The 17,020-nt window shown below is 50.3% G+C and overlaps 1 protein-coding gene across 1 annotated transcript; it reads left to right on the top strand.

Annotated features, from left to right (window-relative positions):
* The first annotated feature begins 1,753 nt into the window (after positions 1-1,753).
* On the top strand, positions 1,754-4,404 carry LOC120683054 (phenylalanine ammonia-lyase-like). Its single transcript, XM_039965069.1, has 2 exons — positions 1,754-2,290; positions 2,432-4,404. Exons 1-2 carry the CDS (start codon positions 1,896-1,898, stop codon positions 4,176-4,178), a joined length of 2,142 nt encoding a protein of 713 aa, XP_039821003.1. The 5' UTR covers positions 1,754-1,895; the 3' UTR covers positions 4,179-4,404.
* The last annotated feature ends 12,616 nt before the right edge of the window (positions 4,405-17,020 follow it).

Genomic DNA, 17,020 nt, shown 5'->3' with positions numbered 1-17,020 from the left:
CTGACCACCGATCGCCGTCTTCATCGCTGCCGCGGAGCACGAGAGAGGTGCCGCACACAACGCGCCACTGGGGGAATGCTTGGCTCGATTTGGACCCGGCGGAAATGGCCGATCACCGCGTGATGCCAAAGCTTCCCCAATCTCCCAAGCAGGCTAGATCCTGTGCCTCCATTCCCGGTGCTCCGCGTGGCACGACCACCCATCCGCCGAAAGCTCGAAACGAAGCGACCGCTGGTGCTGCTGCGTTTGGTGAATGCATGCATGCAGAAATCCAGCCCAAAAAAACTGAAACCGCAGGAAGTTATGCTGCAGTTTCGGGCTCATTGCAGCCGCAACTCAGCACTCTCACCTTCACCTCACTTTGATCTGATGAGTGCGTCCAGTCGTGAGTCGTAACACCGAAGCTCTTTGCAGCCGCAACGTAATCTCGTGCCCATTTCAGATTAGTCCAAGTCTTTGGCCGCGTAATCTCCACCTTGAACGGAGGCGACCTCAACGTGAGATGCCGAGAAAATTAAGCAGCAGCTGGGACTCCTCCGGCGGTCATCAGGTCTCGAGTGTTCACTGGGAACGAAACTTCAGACGACATGATCCGAGTGCCTTTGCAGTTCGACCTCAGTACGTTCCGCGCCATTTTCATGAAGTGATGAAGGAAACAGCCGGAAAGCTAGCTCTCCGTTCCGTTTTTCGAGAGATGCTTCCACCGCACACTGCAGCGTCAGGCCGGGGGCCTATTCTGAAGGAGACCCACGCTTGATTCCACGCTTGAAGGATACTTGCATTGACTGCAGCAGCGTTGTCTCGTCTCATCTCATGTGTACAAAACTGTATTTGTTGCATGATTAGTTGTCAGAAAATGCGATGAAGAGTGCGACTAGGCGACTAGAGCCTAGAGAACAACATGAGAAGCGTGTCCTGATCCAACCCGATCACAGTTTAGGACTGAAACAAAGTTTGACGTATTGACGTGGTTAAATTGTCCATGTAAACCTGCTGTTGCTCGGTTGGTTATGTTCTTTGTGGCGGAAGCGGCTCATCCAGATTGAGTACAGGACAATGCATGGTAGTATGGTATGCCAGACGTGTGGAGTAGTGAGTAGGCAGGTAGAGATGGGGAAACGGAAGTGGTGAGTATTTATCGGTCTTAGTCATCACTGTAGCGTGTCATTGGCCATTCTTGTTACCATGTGGCTTAAGGGAGAACCGGATAAACATTGGTTGTAAAGTTGTTATTAGCAGAAGCAAATCTCAACGTACACCACAACACCCGTAAGAACACCATTTCTGTCACCGAGACGGAAGAACGCTAACACATCGGTCCGGACGAAATGCCCCCCAAAACGGCAAAGACGCACGCCGACCCGGACGTTACAGAAACGAGAAACCCGAGAAAGTCAGGAGGACAATCACGACAGCTCCAAGCCGCACCAGGCGTGCCCACTGCGCCCTCCTCGCCCGCTTTGCAGCCGCAGCCGCGGTCCGGGCGCGCTCTGCTACTCTCCTCCTCTGCCCGCACCAACCCCGCCCGCGCCGCGCGGCGCGCACCCAACCACAGCCGCATCTCCCTCGGCTCCCACTTCGCCAGGCAACTGCCGCAGAGCCGCCACGGTGGCCACCGTCTCGTCTAGTGATCTGGTCAGTGCGAACCAATCCAGCAGCGGTCAACTCTGCCCCACCATCCCGACGACGTCCACACCCACCCTGCTGTGCTGCTGCTGCCTATTTAAACGCCTCCCCCCCTGCTCCATTCCCCTCCAAGAAGAGCCTCCGCCTGATCCGGCACCCGAGCTCTTCTCCGCTCCACGTCTCCTCCAGTCCAGCCGCCCATCCATCACAACTACCAAGCTTGCAAACACAGCCTCGACCCTTTCAGTCCAGCTGCGCCGCTGAGACGCATGGAGTGCGAGAACGGACACGTCGCCGCCAACGGCAATGGCGTCTGCCTGCCGGTGCCGCCGCGGGCCGACCCCCTGAACTGGGGCAAGGCGGCGGAGGACCTGGCCGGGAGCCACCTGGAGGCCGTCAGGCGGATGGTGGAGGAGTACCGCAGGCCGCTGGTGAAGATCGAGGGCGCCAGCCTCACGGTCGCCCAGGTCGCCGCCGTGGCCGCGGCCGCCGAGGCCAGGGTCGAGCTCGACGAGTCCGCCCGCGGCCGCGTCAAGGCCAGCAGCGACTGGGTCATGAACAGCATGATGAACGGCACCGACAGCTACGGCGTCACCACCGGCTTCGGCGCCACCTCCCACCGCCGCACCAAGGAGGGCGGCGCGCTCCAGAGGGAGCTCGTCCGGTAAGCACTACCACTAGTAACAGGATAAGGACCTTTTTTATTCTTCTTCTTTATTAATTAACAACGTGTACTCCTACTATTTTTTTTAGAGGCCTTCCTTCCTTATACGCGTGCGTTTCGCACGTTTTGTCTGTTTTCCAGATTCCTTAACGCCGGAGCGTTCGGCACCGGCGACGACGGCCACGTGCTGCCGGCGTCGGCCACGCGCGCCGCGATGCTTGTTCGCATCAACACCCTGCTCCAGGGCTACTCCGGCATCCGCTTCGAGATCCTCGAGACGATCGCCGCGCTGCTCAACGCCAACGTCACCCCGTGCCTGCCGCTCCGGGGCACCATCACCGCCTCGGGCGACCTGGTCCCACTCTCCTACATCGCGGGGCTCGTCACCGGCCGGCCCAACTCCGTGGCCGTCACGCCCGACGGCAGGAAGGTGGACGCCGCGGAGGCGTTCAAGGTCGCCGGCATCCAGCACGGCTTCTTCGAGCTGCAGCCCAAGGAAGGGCTCGCCATGGTCAACGGCACCGCGGTGGGCTCCGGGCTCGCGTCCATCGTGCTCTTCGAGGCCAACGTCCTCGCCGTCCTCGCCGAGGTCCTGTCCGCCGTGTTCTGCGAGGTCATGAACGGCAAGCCCGAGTACACCGACCACCTCACCCACAAGCTCAAGCACCACCCGGGTCAGATCGAGGCCGCGGCCATCATGGAGCACATCCTGGACGGCAGCTCCTACATGATGCTCGCCAAGAAGCTCGGCGAGCTCGACCCCCTGATGAAGCCGAAGCAGGACAGGTACGCGCTCCGCACGTCGCCGCAGTGGCTGGGCCCCCAGATCGAGGTCATCCGCGCCGCCACCAAGTCGATCGAGCGCGAGATCAACTCCGTCAACGACAACCCGCTCATCGACGTCTCCCGCGGCAAGGCGCTCCACGGCGGCAACTTCCAGGGCACGCCCATCGGCGTGTCCATGGACAACACCAGGCTCGCCATCGCGGCCATCGGCAAGCTCATGTTCGCGCAGTTCTCTGAGCTCGTGAACGACTTCTACAACAACGGCCTGCCATCCAACCTGTCCGGCGGCCGCAACCCGAGCTTGGACTACGGGTTCAAGGGCGCCGAGATCGCCATGGCCTCCTACTGCTCCGAGCTCCAGTTCCTGGCCAACCCTGTGACCAACCACGTCCAGAGCGCGGAGCAGCACAACCAGGACGTCAACTCCCTGGGCCTCATCTCGTCCAGGAAGACGGCCGAGGCCGTCGACATCCTGAAGCTCATGTCGTCGACGTTCCTGATCGCGCTGTGCCAGGCCATCGACCTGCGCCACCTCGAGGAGAACCTCAAGAGCGCCGTCAAGAGCTGCGTGATGACGGTGGCCAAGAAGACCCTGAGCACCAGCGCCACCGGCGCGCTCCACAGCGCGCGCTTCTGCGAGAAGGACCTGCTGACGGCGATCGACCGCGAGGCGGTGTTCGCGTACGCGGACGACCCGTGCAGCACCAACTACCCGCTGATGCAGAAGATGCGGTCGGTGCTCGTCGAGCACGCCCTGGCCAACGGCGAGGCCGAGCGCGACCCGGACACGTCGGTGTTCGGCAAGGTCGCCACGTTCGAGGAGGAGCTCCGCGCCGCGCTGCCGCCGGAGGTGGAAGCCTCCCGGGCCGGTGTGGAGAAGGGCGCCGCCGCGATCCCGAACCGGATCGCCGAGTGCCGGTCGTACCCGCTGTACAGGTTCGTGCGCCAGGAGCTCGGCACCGAGTACCTGACCGGGGAGAAGACGAGGTCCCCCGGCGAGGAGGTGAACAAGGTATTCGTGGCCATGAACGCGGGCAAGCACATCGACGCCGTGCTCGAGTGCCTCAAGGAGTGGAACGGCGAGCCCCTGCCCATCTGCTGAACAGGGGACGCCCGTGCCCCCAAATGAGACGTCCAGAGATAGCGAGCTACAGAGTGGTCAGACCCAGGGCCCTGTAGGTGCCCACATCCAGATGTGCGTAGCTGATTGTACCTGTTTTTTCCCCTTAATTTTCCGTTGGAGTTCTTGTTAGAGGGAATTTCCTTATTTGACACCGAAATCAATAAAATGTGCTTCTTGTATGATACTGGAAAAAATTTCTTCCTTATTTGACACCTATCGTAACTTTTCTACCCTATCTAACACTTCCGTCTAATTGGCTGTTAACTGTTACTTGAAAATACATTCTTACCCTCAAGTAGAATGTAACCCATGTATATATATTGAGTACTTGAAAGACATTTTACCCTCAAGTATAATGCAAAAGACAAGTCCATTTCGGCAAGACGCCAAGATCGACCGTTACGTGGGTGAGAGCATTTGTGTGGTTGCACCTTGTTTCAGCATCGTTCATATAGTATTTGTTTTGACTTTATTTATCACAACTAATCTGAAGCAACATATTATGACGGTATGATCCATTGCACTGCAAAATCTGAAGCAAAGACAACATACATATTGTGCAAGAAAATAATTCAAATAATAAAGCGTCCATCACATGCACACACTAGGTTACACATACGTTCATGTTCAGACATGGGTGAGCAAACAGAATGACGATAAAAAGCATACAATACAAGCAAGGCAACTTTGACCGTATCATATAGGGGGTGATTGGTTTCCTTCTCAGCCTAGCCTGGCTCGTATCTGGGAGCCAGGCTCTACGAATGCAATAGCAATTTGATTGGTTGTCTGTATTCGATCAGCCAGGCTACGAATATATGTTGTTTGGTTGACCGCACGAGAACATATCGCTTGAGATAAAATATTATAAACAAGCATCATTATAATATTTATTCTGTATGATTATGTCTTAATAATACTTAGTTTACCTCATTAAACCTTAATCATCTTTTAGAAATACTAATATTAGTTAATGTATACTAATCATCTGCTTAATTCCATCATTAACTGATGGGTACCCGCATCCAGCGAGCCAGGCCCGTGGGAAACGGACCTCATCCTCGTTTCCCAGCAGCCAGGCTCGCGGGTGCTTTTTGCATGCGCCAAGCCAGACTCAGGTTAGTCCTCAGGCAACCAAACAGAAGCGCCCTGCATCCCAAGAGACTGGACGAGACTGATTGACCCAACCAATCAGCCCCATAACTTCCGGCCCTAACACACATGAAAAGCCGTCTCAACCTAACACACACGAAAAGGTCCTCACGTGCATCCGCCACTCCAGCTTGCCGTGCTACCGTTGTCTTCAGAGGCATTTCGTCGAACGCGTTACCTGCACTAATATGGCAGACGGATGGGTTGCTGCAGCTTGTGGTGTCTAGCTTCCCCGACATGGCAACTTGGCAACGCGCACCACCTGGGAAAGACGTAGCCGAGCAGACACCGCCGCCCTTGCCTGCCGTCGCAGCCGCGGGTCCCAGGCCCGGCTCAGGGCCATGGGCGGGCGACCGCCTAGGGCCCAGGCCTGGAGGGGGCCAGCAGAATTGACGATGTACATGTGTTGGACACCAAGGTCCGCGAGTAAGATGTTGCTTGTTTTCAGGAACATTTTAAAGTTTCTGTCACATTAAAAAAATCTTATTATTTTGAAGTATCAAATAAAATTTGTTTAAATTTTTTTTGACAACTGAGTGCTAATTCGCGAGACGAATATAATGAATCTAATTAATTTATAATTTGCTACAGTGATGCTACATTAACTAAATATACCTCATTAGATTCGTCTCGCGGTTTAGCCCTAGGGTTCTGCAGTTAATTTTATAATTAACATTTATTTAATATTTCTAAATATTAAGATTTTTTTTGATGTGACATAGACTAAAGTTTAGCTCCTGAAACCAAACAACCCCTAAATCTAATTAATTCAGGGAATGGCAACGGAGCTCGTGTCGCAAGCAACTTGCCAGATGATTTGAAGTTAGTGGTCAGAGATCCATTGCTTAGCAAGTTAGCATGCTAGAGCCCTTATTTTCTCATCATAACTCGTCACATTATTAATCAAGAATTATGAGCAAGTTGCAAGCTTGTTTTTCTTTTTCTTCTTTGAAGCAAACACAGCATGCATATTGTATAAGACAATAGGGCAATATGCATGTTGTCTTTGGCACCGCGTGAGATAGTTTTCCAGCACAATATGCATGTTGTCTTTGGCACCGCGTCAGATAGTTTTTCGTTGCCAGCACACATGCTCTTCAGTTCAGATCCGATCGCAGTCCAAACAAGAAATAAATTAGGACCGGGCATCCGAACATCAGGGTACAAAAAGGACAAATAACCTTAGCCACTGCATCGGGTACTGGATGCATCTCATAATTTCAGTAGTTTAGGACTGAACTGATGGGATGCAGCCAGCCAAGAAAAAAGAGGCATTTGGAAAACTGCACATGAACGAAGATGCCCATACTTCATTCACACGAACGCACATGCCCAAGATGTTTTTTTTCTCTTTTTTCTTAAAAAAAGCCCAAGAAGTGATGGGGCACCTACGTTGTCAGTATGCACATCCCTCCAGTTCTGAAACTGCTAATGCGTGATGGGGCACCTATGTTGTCAGTATTCACTAGTTGGTGTGGGGTCCTTCTATTTTGTACAAACAAATGAGGCTAATTGACGAGATGAATTTGTTAAACCTAATTAATTCATCATTAATTTATATTTATCGTAACACAATATAGTCAAATTATAGACTAATTAGATTTAATGGATTTGTCTTATCAATTAGCCTTATTTATGCAATTAATTTTGTAATTAGTCCGTATTTAATTTTATGTGGGATATGAGACTAAAATTTTGAAGTTTAGCCTCTGACTGGGATATGACCCGTGAAGAATGCATAACGCCTGATCCACCAGTAATAATTCCTGTTAAAAAAATAAATCCCCGGCGGCGATGGGCGATGGTCGGTGTGGTCTTTACTATACTGGGATCCTTGGCTCTTTGGCTGCGGTCTGGGCGCATCTGGGCGTCAAGCGCACACACGACACACGGGCAAGGGCCTCCAGAGCTAGCGGACGAACGCGAAGGAGTGATGCTGATGCCACGAGCACCTGACGCGCGGTGTCGCCGACCCGACCAGATAGCCGCCGGCAGACCAAGAAGCGGCACGTCGGCCGGCCGTCCGTCCTCGGTTAGCGGCACGTGGCCCGCGACACATGCCGCTAATCGAGGAGGACGGCCGGCGTGGCCCGCTACTGGGCTGGGCTGGGCTGGTCCAAATAGAAATGTAAAGCATAGGCTGAGGATACGCAGCCTGTTTATGCCTTTTCTCATCCGAAACGGCCACGTAATAAGAAGCTCGTGGATTTTTGAGTGAAAAAACTTGTCATCTCGGCCCGGCCTAAACTACTACCTTGGGGCAGTCCGGTGTGGATTGGGCTGGGTCTTCATTTCCAATCATTTTTATCCACGTATGTTTTGATAATGTAAACAGAAGGTTCCGGCGTTTGCTTTACGTCGTGCCGTAACTCCAATGTTCTGTATAAGCTGGTCCCCCATCGGACCAACGATGAAATGAATAGGAAGTTCAGTACAAGAGAGAGGCTCAGAAGAAGGAATATGATCCTGCAAGATTATAGTTGTGTTGGATGTGGAACAGCACAAGAAGAAACAGTAGAGCATCTCTTCCTGAAATGTTCTTTTGCAGGGCTTTACTGAACCTAAACATTGCATCAGCGTCGCAACCTTTTCAAGTGCTGGAATCTTTCAGGGATAATTGCAGGTGCCCTTTTCCATGGAGATTATCATCTTAATGTGCTGGAACATTTGAGGCTCCAGTAATACCCTCATATTTGAATCAGAAGCTCAACCCCCTCCTGTTTCATTAAAAAAAAGTTCAAGACCACTCATCCGGGGAGTTACTTTTTTTTCTTTTTCTGTTTCTATTTCTCTTGATCATGCTGATCCATATAATATCGAGGGATACCAGTAGGCCATAAACACCGTACCTGCATTGTCGGTACCCTGTAATAGAGATACCCACTTCTATTGCAGCAAGGCAAGGTTCGCGTAGTCATCCGTAGCTACGCGGTAAAGGGCGGAGCAGCCAGGCCCCAAGGGTCAGGCCCTTACCTCATCGGGCCAACGGCCCCGGACCCGCTCCCCGCTCAGGGACGGGTCCGGAGACGCCACGTGTCCCTGAGGAGGGGAAGCTCCGAGCCGATAGCCGAGGCCGCGGACCCCCCATAGGGGTCCGGGACCTCCCGCGTCCGTCCGGGCCTCCCACGCGCGTAGAACCAACATACCGGGGGGGGGGGGGGGGGGGGTCCGGAGCCGCCACGCGTCCCGCAGGCGCGAACACGAGTCTTCCACTGGAAGACTCGCCCACCCACCGCATTCAATGCGGGTAATTGAGGCGTGCTCTGCTGCCGCGGCACGCGGGGCAGACTTTGTCAGTCCTCACTGTAGACCGCGTATTACCGAGGTACACAGTGAGGCCGCCTGCGCCACACCCGCGCAGAGCCCGTCTGCCGCATTAATTGGATACGACGGCATGGCGCTTTTCCATCATGCCGCCTACGCCGCAAGCTACACGGCCCGTTCAGCTACGTGGCAGGCGACGCCGCAAGCTACGCCAGGCGCCGTTTCGACAAGACAACGCCTGGACATGATGAACGGGGGATTCCAGGAGCAGGTAAGGAAATCCAGGAGTGAGATCTCCTCCGCCTGCAAAGCCATAACGTATGGACAATATGTTATCTTGTACTACATTGTTGGGCCCACCTGTCGGGGACCCAACGGCCATGTACGCGCTTCCCTTGAGATATAAAAGGGAGGCGCTCGCTGTATTGAGAAAGCTCTCCAGAACACACAGGCGCACGCTGGACTCAGCGCCAAGCTCTCGCAAACTCTCTCGAGGCAAGGCAATACAACACACAGTGGATGTAGGGTATTACGCTCCGGCGGCCCGAACCACTCTAACCCTGCTGTGTTCATCGTGTTCTTGGGCGAGATCGAACTAATCCTATCTAACCCCCGAGTACTCACCCTCTGGGCTTAAGCGGGTGCATTCCGTCACCTGGCTGTGGTTTGCCACACCACGACATTTGGCGCGCCAGGTAGGGGCACTTTAGCTGGTTCCAATTCATCTCTTGCTCGTCTCCATGGTTCGGGTGGACGACGTGGAGATGACAGAGGGCGTGGCGTCCTCCACGCCACACGCCTTTCGCGTTCCTGCTCCAGGGGCAACCGTGCCTGTGGAGCAGCCACCGTCGGCGGCGGCGCGCGCTGCTCGTCGGCAGGAGTCAGGGCGCCCGTCAAGGGCCCCCTCACAAGCTGCGAGCGGCGGAGCGCTGGCGGCAGCTAGGGAGTTGCTTCGCAACCCTCCGGCTGCTGCAGCCTCGCCAGACGCCCTGAGGCAGTGGCGGGACAATGTTGACCGTCTCCTCCATCTGGCTCAGGCCTCCCCCAATTCTGCAAAGACTGGGCAACGACCTCCGCCTGTCAATGCTGTGATACCCTACCACCGGCGCCAGGGCGGTGCGTTGGCATCCGTGAGCTCCCCCATAGTGAGGGGTGCACGAACAGAAGACCTGCGGGCGGAGCTCAACCGTAAGCGTGCGGGTGAGGACGCCCGCATCTCTGTGGAGAGGGTGCGAGAGCGCCGTCTCAACATTGAGGGCCGCAACCTCAACGCCGACTTGGACGTGGCGGCACCCAAGCCTCCGGTGAACGCCCGGATACAGGCGGGCGCCCCGGTGGCTGTGGCAGCACCGCCCAAATTAATCCGGCTCAAGTGCGCTAACCATCACCCTAAAGGTAATCCCGGCTAACACGCACTTCAAACGGAGTAATTCGGCATGGCTGTCGGGTAAAGTCCCGAAGAATCCACCTGAGCGTCGATTGAACCCAAAGCTTACATGTAACCCACACGAAGGTGAGTCCAGAGAGTACAACATTTCACAAATACATTATATTACAGAGTTTTAACTTAATTATTACAAACCAAGTTTGAAATCTCAGAAAGGTACTTGAAGTTCAAATTGAAAGTAGTTCAGAGTTCAACTGCAGCGGAAATAAAGCGAGATCTAAACGATGATACACGATGTCATGATGAAGCCCGTACATGACATCACTCGGCATTGTCATCGTTGGCCGGAGTCGAATCCCACTCTACCGACCAAACAGGAGGTAAAGTACACGGCCATGTCAAGCTAGCTATCTGATCTTCAAACGTATCACCTGAAAACAAAGTTGAGCCACAAGCAAGGCTGAGTATACTAATACTCAGCAAGGCTTACCCGACTAGGATATACTTAGCCCTCTAACTAGACATGCAAGGCTTTTGGCTTGAGGGGTTTGTTTCTGCCGAAAAGCAATAAAGAGTAAGTCCTTATTTTCCGATTTTAGCTTTCAAGTTCTAGTTTGATTAACCATTCTACATTAGCATCTATCCAATAGCATACATGGTGAAAAACAATTATTTTCATCATTCAACCATATTTCTCATCATCATTGTTCCACTTCTTACTCTATGTGGAAAAGGGGTTAAGCAGTCCCAATATCCATAAGAGGCGGACGATTCGAATCGAATTTGTTAACCTGGCCAGGTAGACCTAAACACACGCATGGGAACCGAATCCCCACACAACATTTCCCCTTTCTTTCCGGCTTGTGGATCAGGGTCACCCCCTTCGACTACAAGAGCCCCATGCCACGGTCGACGCCGGGTCGTGACCACGCTTGCACCTGCATGAGAAACAACGTTCCAAGAGGGTGAGGGAAAAGTCCACTCCCCGGTCCGATCAGGTACTTAAGCTTACCGATTACCATATTTCTCGGCATGTGGTTAGTACGTTCAAACGCTTAACCACCACTACCACACACCACGGCCTTATCCATTTTCACTAAACAGACGGGGTATCACAAGTACAACAACCCTGCCCATAAACCTTATATTGCAGTGTGTAGTAAGCATTCAACTCCTATGAGCTCGCGAGTGACAGGAAATCACTCGACTTCTACCGAACCATTAGTATAGCCAACTAGCTACACATACTAGTATTTAAACATAGGTACTTAAGATTATGCAACTAGGGTTCCAAACAAATCCTACAAACTTAAATGCACAAGTAGATAAAAATATAAATAGTTGCATAAATTTAAAATAGGTAGGACATGCTCCGGGGCTTGCCTTCCTGAGCGGAGCTAGCCTTGGGCTCTTCTGAACTCTGGTTCAGGTCTTTAGTGATTTCAGTTAGGTTAACTTGAGCTTCACGCTGCTCACTCTCGGACTCCGGCACCAGCTCGTACGTACCGTCAGCGAGAGTAGTCAAATCTACATGAATGCATATGCGTGAGTTGTGGTGATGGTAACAAACTTAATTTAATTCACTATAGAGTTATAAAATATTTTCCTTACATCTCCTTGGGCAATCATTTATAGAGTATTATCTAGATTAACTATTTCTTATTAAGTAAGTGAGGGTTTTGTTATTTTTGGAAAAGTTATTTTCAAGTGCAAGCATGGAAAATTCCAAACAGCTGGTGGGTATAGCTTCTGAAGATGAAATTTTTATGGAGAGTCAATTATTTAAGTACAAACCTACCATAAAATGTTCAGCTATTTTCACTAAGCATATTAATTATTAAAAATACTTTAAACAGCTACTGCTAGGATTAAGATTCATTTATACAGAACAAACCCAACAAGTAAAGATGCTACAATTTTTACTGAGTTTTTCTCAATCTATTGTAAGTCTATTGTAAAAATTTCAGATTTAACTAAGAATTACACAAGGCATGAAAAATAGCACAAAGTATAGCTGCATGGATCAAAACTAAATTCCACAGACTGTTATACCAAGATTCTGAGACTTAAAATTTATAACAAATGTTCCCAACTTAATTAAAGACTGTAGTAAAAATATCAGATTTTTCCAGGAATAGGAACTATTTTTCATGATTTAGTACATTTCTTCCTACCCTAATTTATTTGGACCAGTTTGACTTAACTAAAAATTTCCAAACTTTTTCTGAAGAATACATGCATCTATATAGAGCAACTGTAAAAGTTTCAGCTCATGAATCATATCAGAACAACTTGGATAAATAAAACTATTTAACCTAGACATAAAGCAAGACCTAGCTAGGCATGATAACTGACTATGAAACTTATACACAAGGCTATGAATCTAACATGTGACACACTGAACAAAAATGGCCAACAGATCGTGCATGTAACTTAAGATCTAATAAAAGCTATATTTTCCTTGTGTTTTAAATATAGCAAAAAAATATTGAGCAAAAGAAAAGTGCATGTAACAAAAGTTGTAAATCTCTTTGCAAGGATTCCAGAACAGTTGAGTTTGTATTTTTCTGATTTTTCTACGATTTTTAAACGAATTTACAATTTTGCTGTTTTTGAAAACAAAAAGAAAAGGAAACGAGATCTTGCATCTAGGCCCCTGGAAAGATTTGGGGGCTCGCACATAAGCCCCTGGCTGGAGCTGGAACAGAGGAGGCGGCGGCGGTGGCATTTCCCGGCGGGGGAGCTCACCGGCGGCGAGGGGAAGTGGGGGAAAGGCAAGAGGGAGGCGAGCGCTACTCGGAGGGGGTCTCGTCGAGGTCGGGGGCGGCCGGGAGCGCGGCCGGCGGCGTAGCAGCACGGCCGGCGGCGGCGCTCCGGCGTGAGAGGGAGGGCAAGGGCAGGCCGGGGAGCTTCACGGCGCCATGAGGAAGCTATTTTGGGGGTTTATTTGGGTCGAGGAGGGGCGGAGCAGGGGGCTCCGCGGCGAGCTCGAGCGGCGGGCGGCAATGGCGGGGCGGCGGCGCCGTTCTGGCTCTGGGGCGGCGCGGCTCGGCTTGGTGAGGGAAGGGGAGTGGAGCGGGAGGGTGGAACGCCCCTTGGTGAAGCAAATGGGGAGGGGGAGCTCGGCAGGAAGGGGGGGCGTAGTTGAAGAGCGAGCTCGGCGCGTGCGCGGCGTGCGGTGGCGTGCTCGCCGAGCGGCAGCACTGACCGGCTCAGGGGCGCAGAGAGGAGGGTTGGGGGTGTCGCGGCATGGTGGCAGCAGCGGGCGGCGTGGCATTGAAGGCCGGCCGCGGCGTGCGCCCTGGCGTGCGCGGTTGTCGCCACGGCGGCGTCGCGGAGCGTCAGCAGAGCCGAGCAGAGGCGCAGCGATCTCGGTCCGGGGCGTGCGCACTCGAGCGCGTGTTGATGGCGCGCCCTCGGCAAGGCAGCAGCGCGGCGGCAGCAGGCGCAGTGAAGGGGTGACAGCAGCGCAGCGAGCGCGCGCGTGCACACTCAAGTGCCGAGCGCGCTCAGGGAGGAACAGGGAGAGCGAGGGAGAGAGAGAGAAAGAGAGTAGAGAGAGAAAGAGAGAGTCAACATTTTGACTTGATCCAAACTCAAAATTTTCCATGGGAACTCGAAAAAGTTTAAATACGAAAGTTGTTCAAAATTCAAATTCCTACAACTTTCCCTTCAGGCAAAACTTCGTTGGAGCAACGATTTGAAAGTTTAAAATTTGAATTCAAGTTTAATGAACCCACTGTTTTTCGGGGTTATCTCCAAATTTCATGTTATAACTTGAAAAACTTTGAATACGAAAGTTGTTTATCTTGTCAAACTCTACAACTTTCGTTTTGGGCAAAAGTTCATTTGAGCCAAGGTGTGAGAGTTGACTTTTTGGTTCATTTAAACAGATTTCGGGCTTTTAAGTAACTGAAAATTTTGGGGGTTTTAACGTGTCATTTTATGTTAATTGCATGTTTTAAACAGTGCTAAACACCGAAGGTGTTACAGCCTACCCCCTTAAAAGAATCTCGTCCCGAGATTCAGATAAGTAAGCTAAGCGAGGAAAAGGGGTGTACCTCCAGTTGAATTCAGGAAACCGGGGAAATTTTGATTTAGGTAGCTTTCAGTTTCCCAGGTAGCTTCCTCTTCGGTATGGTGACTCCATTGAATTTTGTACATTTTAACTACTTTTCTTCGAGTGACCCTTTCCTTTTGATCAAGAACCTTGATAGGATACTCGACATAAGAGAGATCTGGTTCTACTAATATTTCTGTTTGTTCAATGATCTCGGTGGGAACTCGGACACATTTCTTGAGTTGAGAGACATGGAAAACATCATGTACTGCTGCAAGTCGGGTAGAAAGTCGCACTCTATAGGCCACGGGTCCACAAATTTCAGTGATTTCATAAGGGCCAACATATCGGGGAGCTAATTTGCCCTTTACTCCGAATCTCTGCACACCCTTGGTTGGAGAGACTCGAAGATAGACTTGATCACCCACTTCAAATTGCAAAGGGTCTCTCCTTTTATCAAAATAACTCTTTTGTCTAGACTGGGCGGCTTTTAGATTCTCTTGTATTACCCGTACTTTCTCTTCTGCCTCTGTTACGAGATCGGGTCCGAAGACCACTCGTTCTTCGACTTGCGACCAGCTCAAAGGGGTACGACACCATCGACCATACATGGCCTCAAATGGTGCCATTTTCAAACTCTCTTGGTAATTATTGTTGTACAAGAACTCCGCTAGAGCTAGACATTTGTCCCAACTCTTGTCATAATGAATGACACAAGCTCTCAACATGTCTTCCAGGATTTGGTTCACCCTCTCAGTTTGTCCGTCAGTTTGTGGGTGATAAGCTGAGCTTCGAATCAATTTTGTCCCAAGAGATGCTTACAACTGTTCCCAAAAGCGTGCAACGAATTGTGTACCGCGATCAGAAATGATTGTCTTGGGTACCCCATGCAAGCAAACAATGCGATCGAGATAGATCTCAGCATACTTCTTGGCAGTGTAAGTAGTATGTACCGGAATGAAATGTGCCATCTTGGTGAGTCTATCCACGATAACCCAAATGGAATCGTGCTTCTGGGATGTGTTTGGCAATCCAACAATGAAGTTCATACTTATGTCTTCCCATTTCCACGATGGGATAGACAAAGGTTGAAGTAAACCGGCTACTTTCAAGTGGCTGGCTTTTACTCTCTGACAGGTGTCACATTCTGAGACATATTTAGCAATTTCCCTTTTCATCCTAGTCCACCAGAAATTTTGTCTAAGATCTTGATACATCTTGGTACTGCCCGGGTGAATAGAAATTTGGAAAGATGTGCCTCGTCGAGAATTTGCTTCCGAAGATCATGATTTTTCGGAACAACTAATCGACTTTCAAACCATAGAACTCCGTTATGGTCTTGACGAAAACACTTATATTTCCTTTCTCCTTGAGAGAGTTTTTGTTTAATGATCCCAACACCTTTATCATGTAATTGGGCCATAATGATTTGGTCATGAAGAGTTGGTTCAACTGAGATGTGATTTAACGTGCCTTGGGGAATTATTTCCAACTGGAGCTTCCTCATCTCATGACAGAGGGTTTCAGAATAGGATTCCATGGATAGGCAATGGCAATGAGCTTTGCGGCTTAGTGCATCTGCTACAACATTAGCCTTGCCTAGGTGATAGTGCACCTCAAGATCATAATCTTTGATTAATTCTAGCCACCGTCTTTGTCTCATATTTAGGTCAGCTTGAGTAAAGATATATTTGAGACTTTTGTGATCTGTGTAGATATTGCAATGAGTACCCAAAAGATAATGCCTCCATATCTTTAAGGCATGAATGACAGCTGCTAACTCGAGGTCATGAGTAGGATAATTCTGCTCATGGGGTCGAAGAGCTCGTGACGCATAAGCAATAACTCTATTGTCTTGCATGATCACACAACCAAGACCAGTACCCGACGCGTCACAATACACGTCAAAGGACCTGGTATTATCAGGTTGAGCTAAGACAAGTGCTATAGTCAACTGCTCCCTTAGGGTGTGGAAAGCCTTTTCACATTTTTCATCCCACACAAATTTTACTCCTTTCTTCAACAGTTCCGTCATTGGCTTAGCAATTCTGGAGAAATCTGGAATGAATCGGCGATAATATCTAGCTAAACCAAGAAAACTGCGAATCTGATGAACGGAGGTAGGAGGTTTCCAGTCCATCACCTCTTGCACTTTGCTAGGATCCATAGCTATGCCTTTGCTGGAAATAGTGTGGCCCAAGAATTTCACACTATCTAGCTAGAATTCACACTTGGAAAATTTAGCATAGAGCTGATGGTCCCGAAGACGTTGGAGAACAATGCGTAGGTGCGTAGCATGGTCTTCCTCATTCTTGGAATAAATAAGGATGTCATCAATGAAAACCACGACAAACTTGTCAAGCTCAGGCATGAATACCGAGTTCATGAGGTACATGAAGTAGACAGGTGCATTTGTGAGACCAAAAGACATGACTAAATATTCATAGAGTCCATATCGCGTGGAGAAGGCAGTTTTAGGAATATCACATGGACGAATCTTGATCTGATGATAACCAGAGCGAAGATCAATCTTTGAGAAAACTCGAGCTCCGGCTAGTTGATCAAAGAGAGCATCAATGCGGGGAAGTGGATATTTGTTTTTAATTGTCACCGCATTGAGAGGTCGGTAGTCCACACACAACCTCAAACTATCATCCTTTTTCTTTACAAAGAGGGCTGGACAACCCCAAGGTGATGCACTAGGGCGAATGAAACCTTTGTCTAGAAGTTCTTGAAGTTGAATCTTTAACTCGGCCAACTCCTTAGGTGGCATTCTATATGGTCTCTTTGAGATAGGGGCAGTGCCTGGCTACAACTCAATAATGAATTCAATGTCTCTATCTGGTGGCATTCTTGGCAAGTCATCCGGAAAAACATCGGCATACTCGCATACCACCGGGATTTCTTCTACTTTGGATCCACTCATGGTAAATGCACAAGAATTTATGCACTCTTGAA

Source organism: Panicum virgatum, chromosome 7N (assembly GCF_016808335.1).
Source record: "Panicum virgatum strain AP13 chromosome 7N, P.virgatum_v5, whole genome shotgun sequence".
NCBI classification, from domain to species: Eukaryota; Viridiplantae; Streptophyta; class Magnoliopsida; order Poales; family Poaceae; genus Panicum; species Panicum virgatum.
Note: the sequence above shows the minus strand (reverse complement) of the source record. Positions and strands in the feature narration are given on the sequence as shown.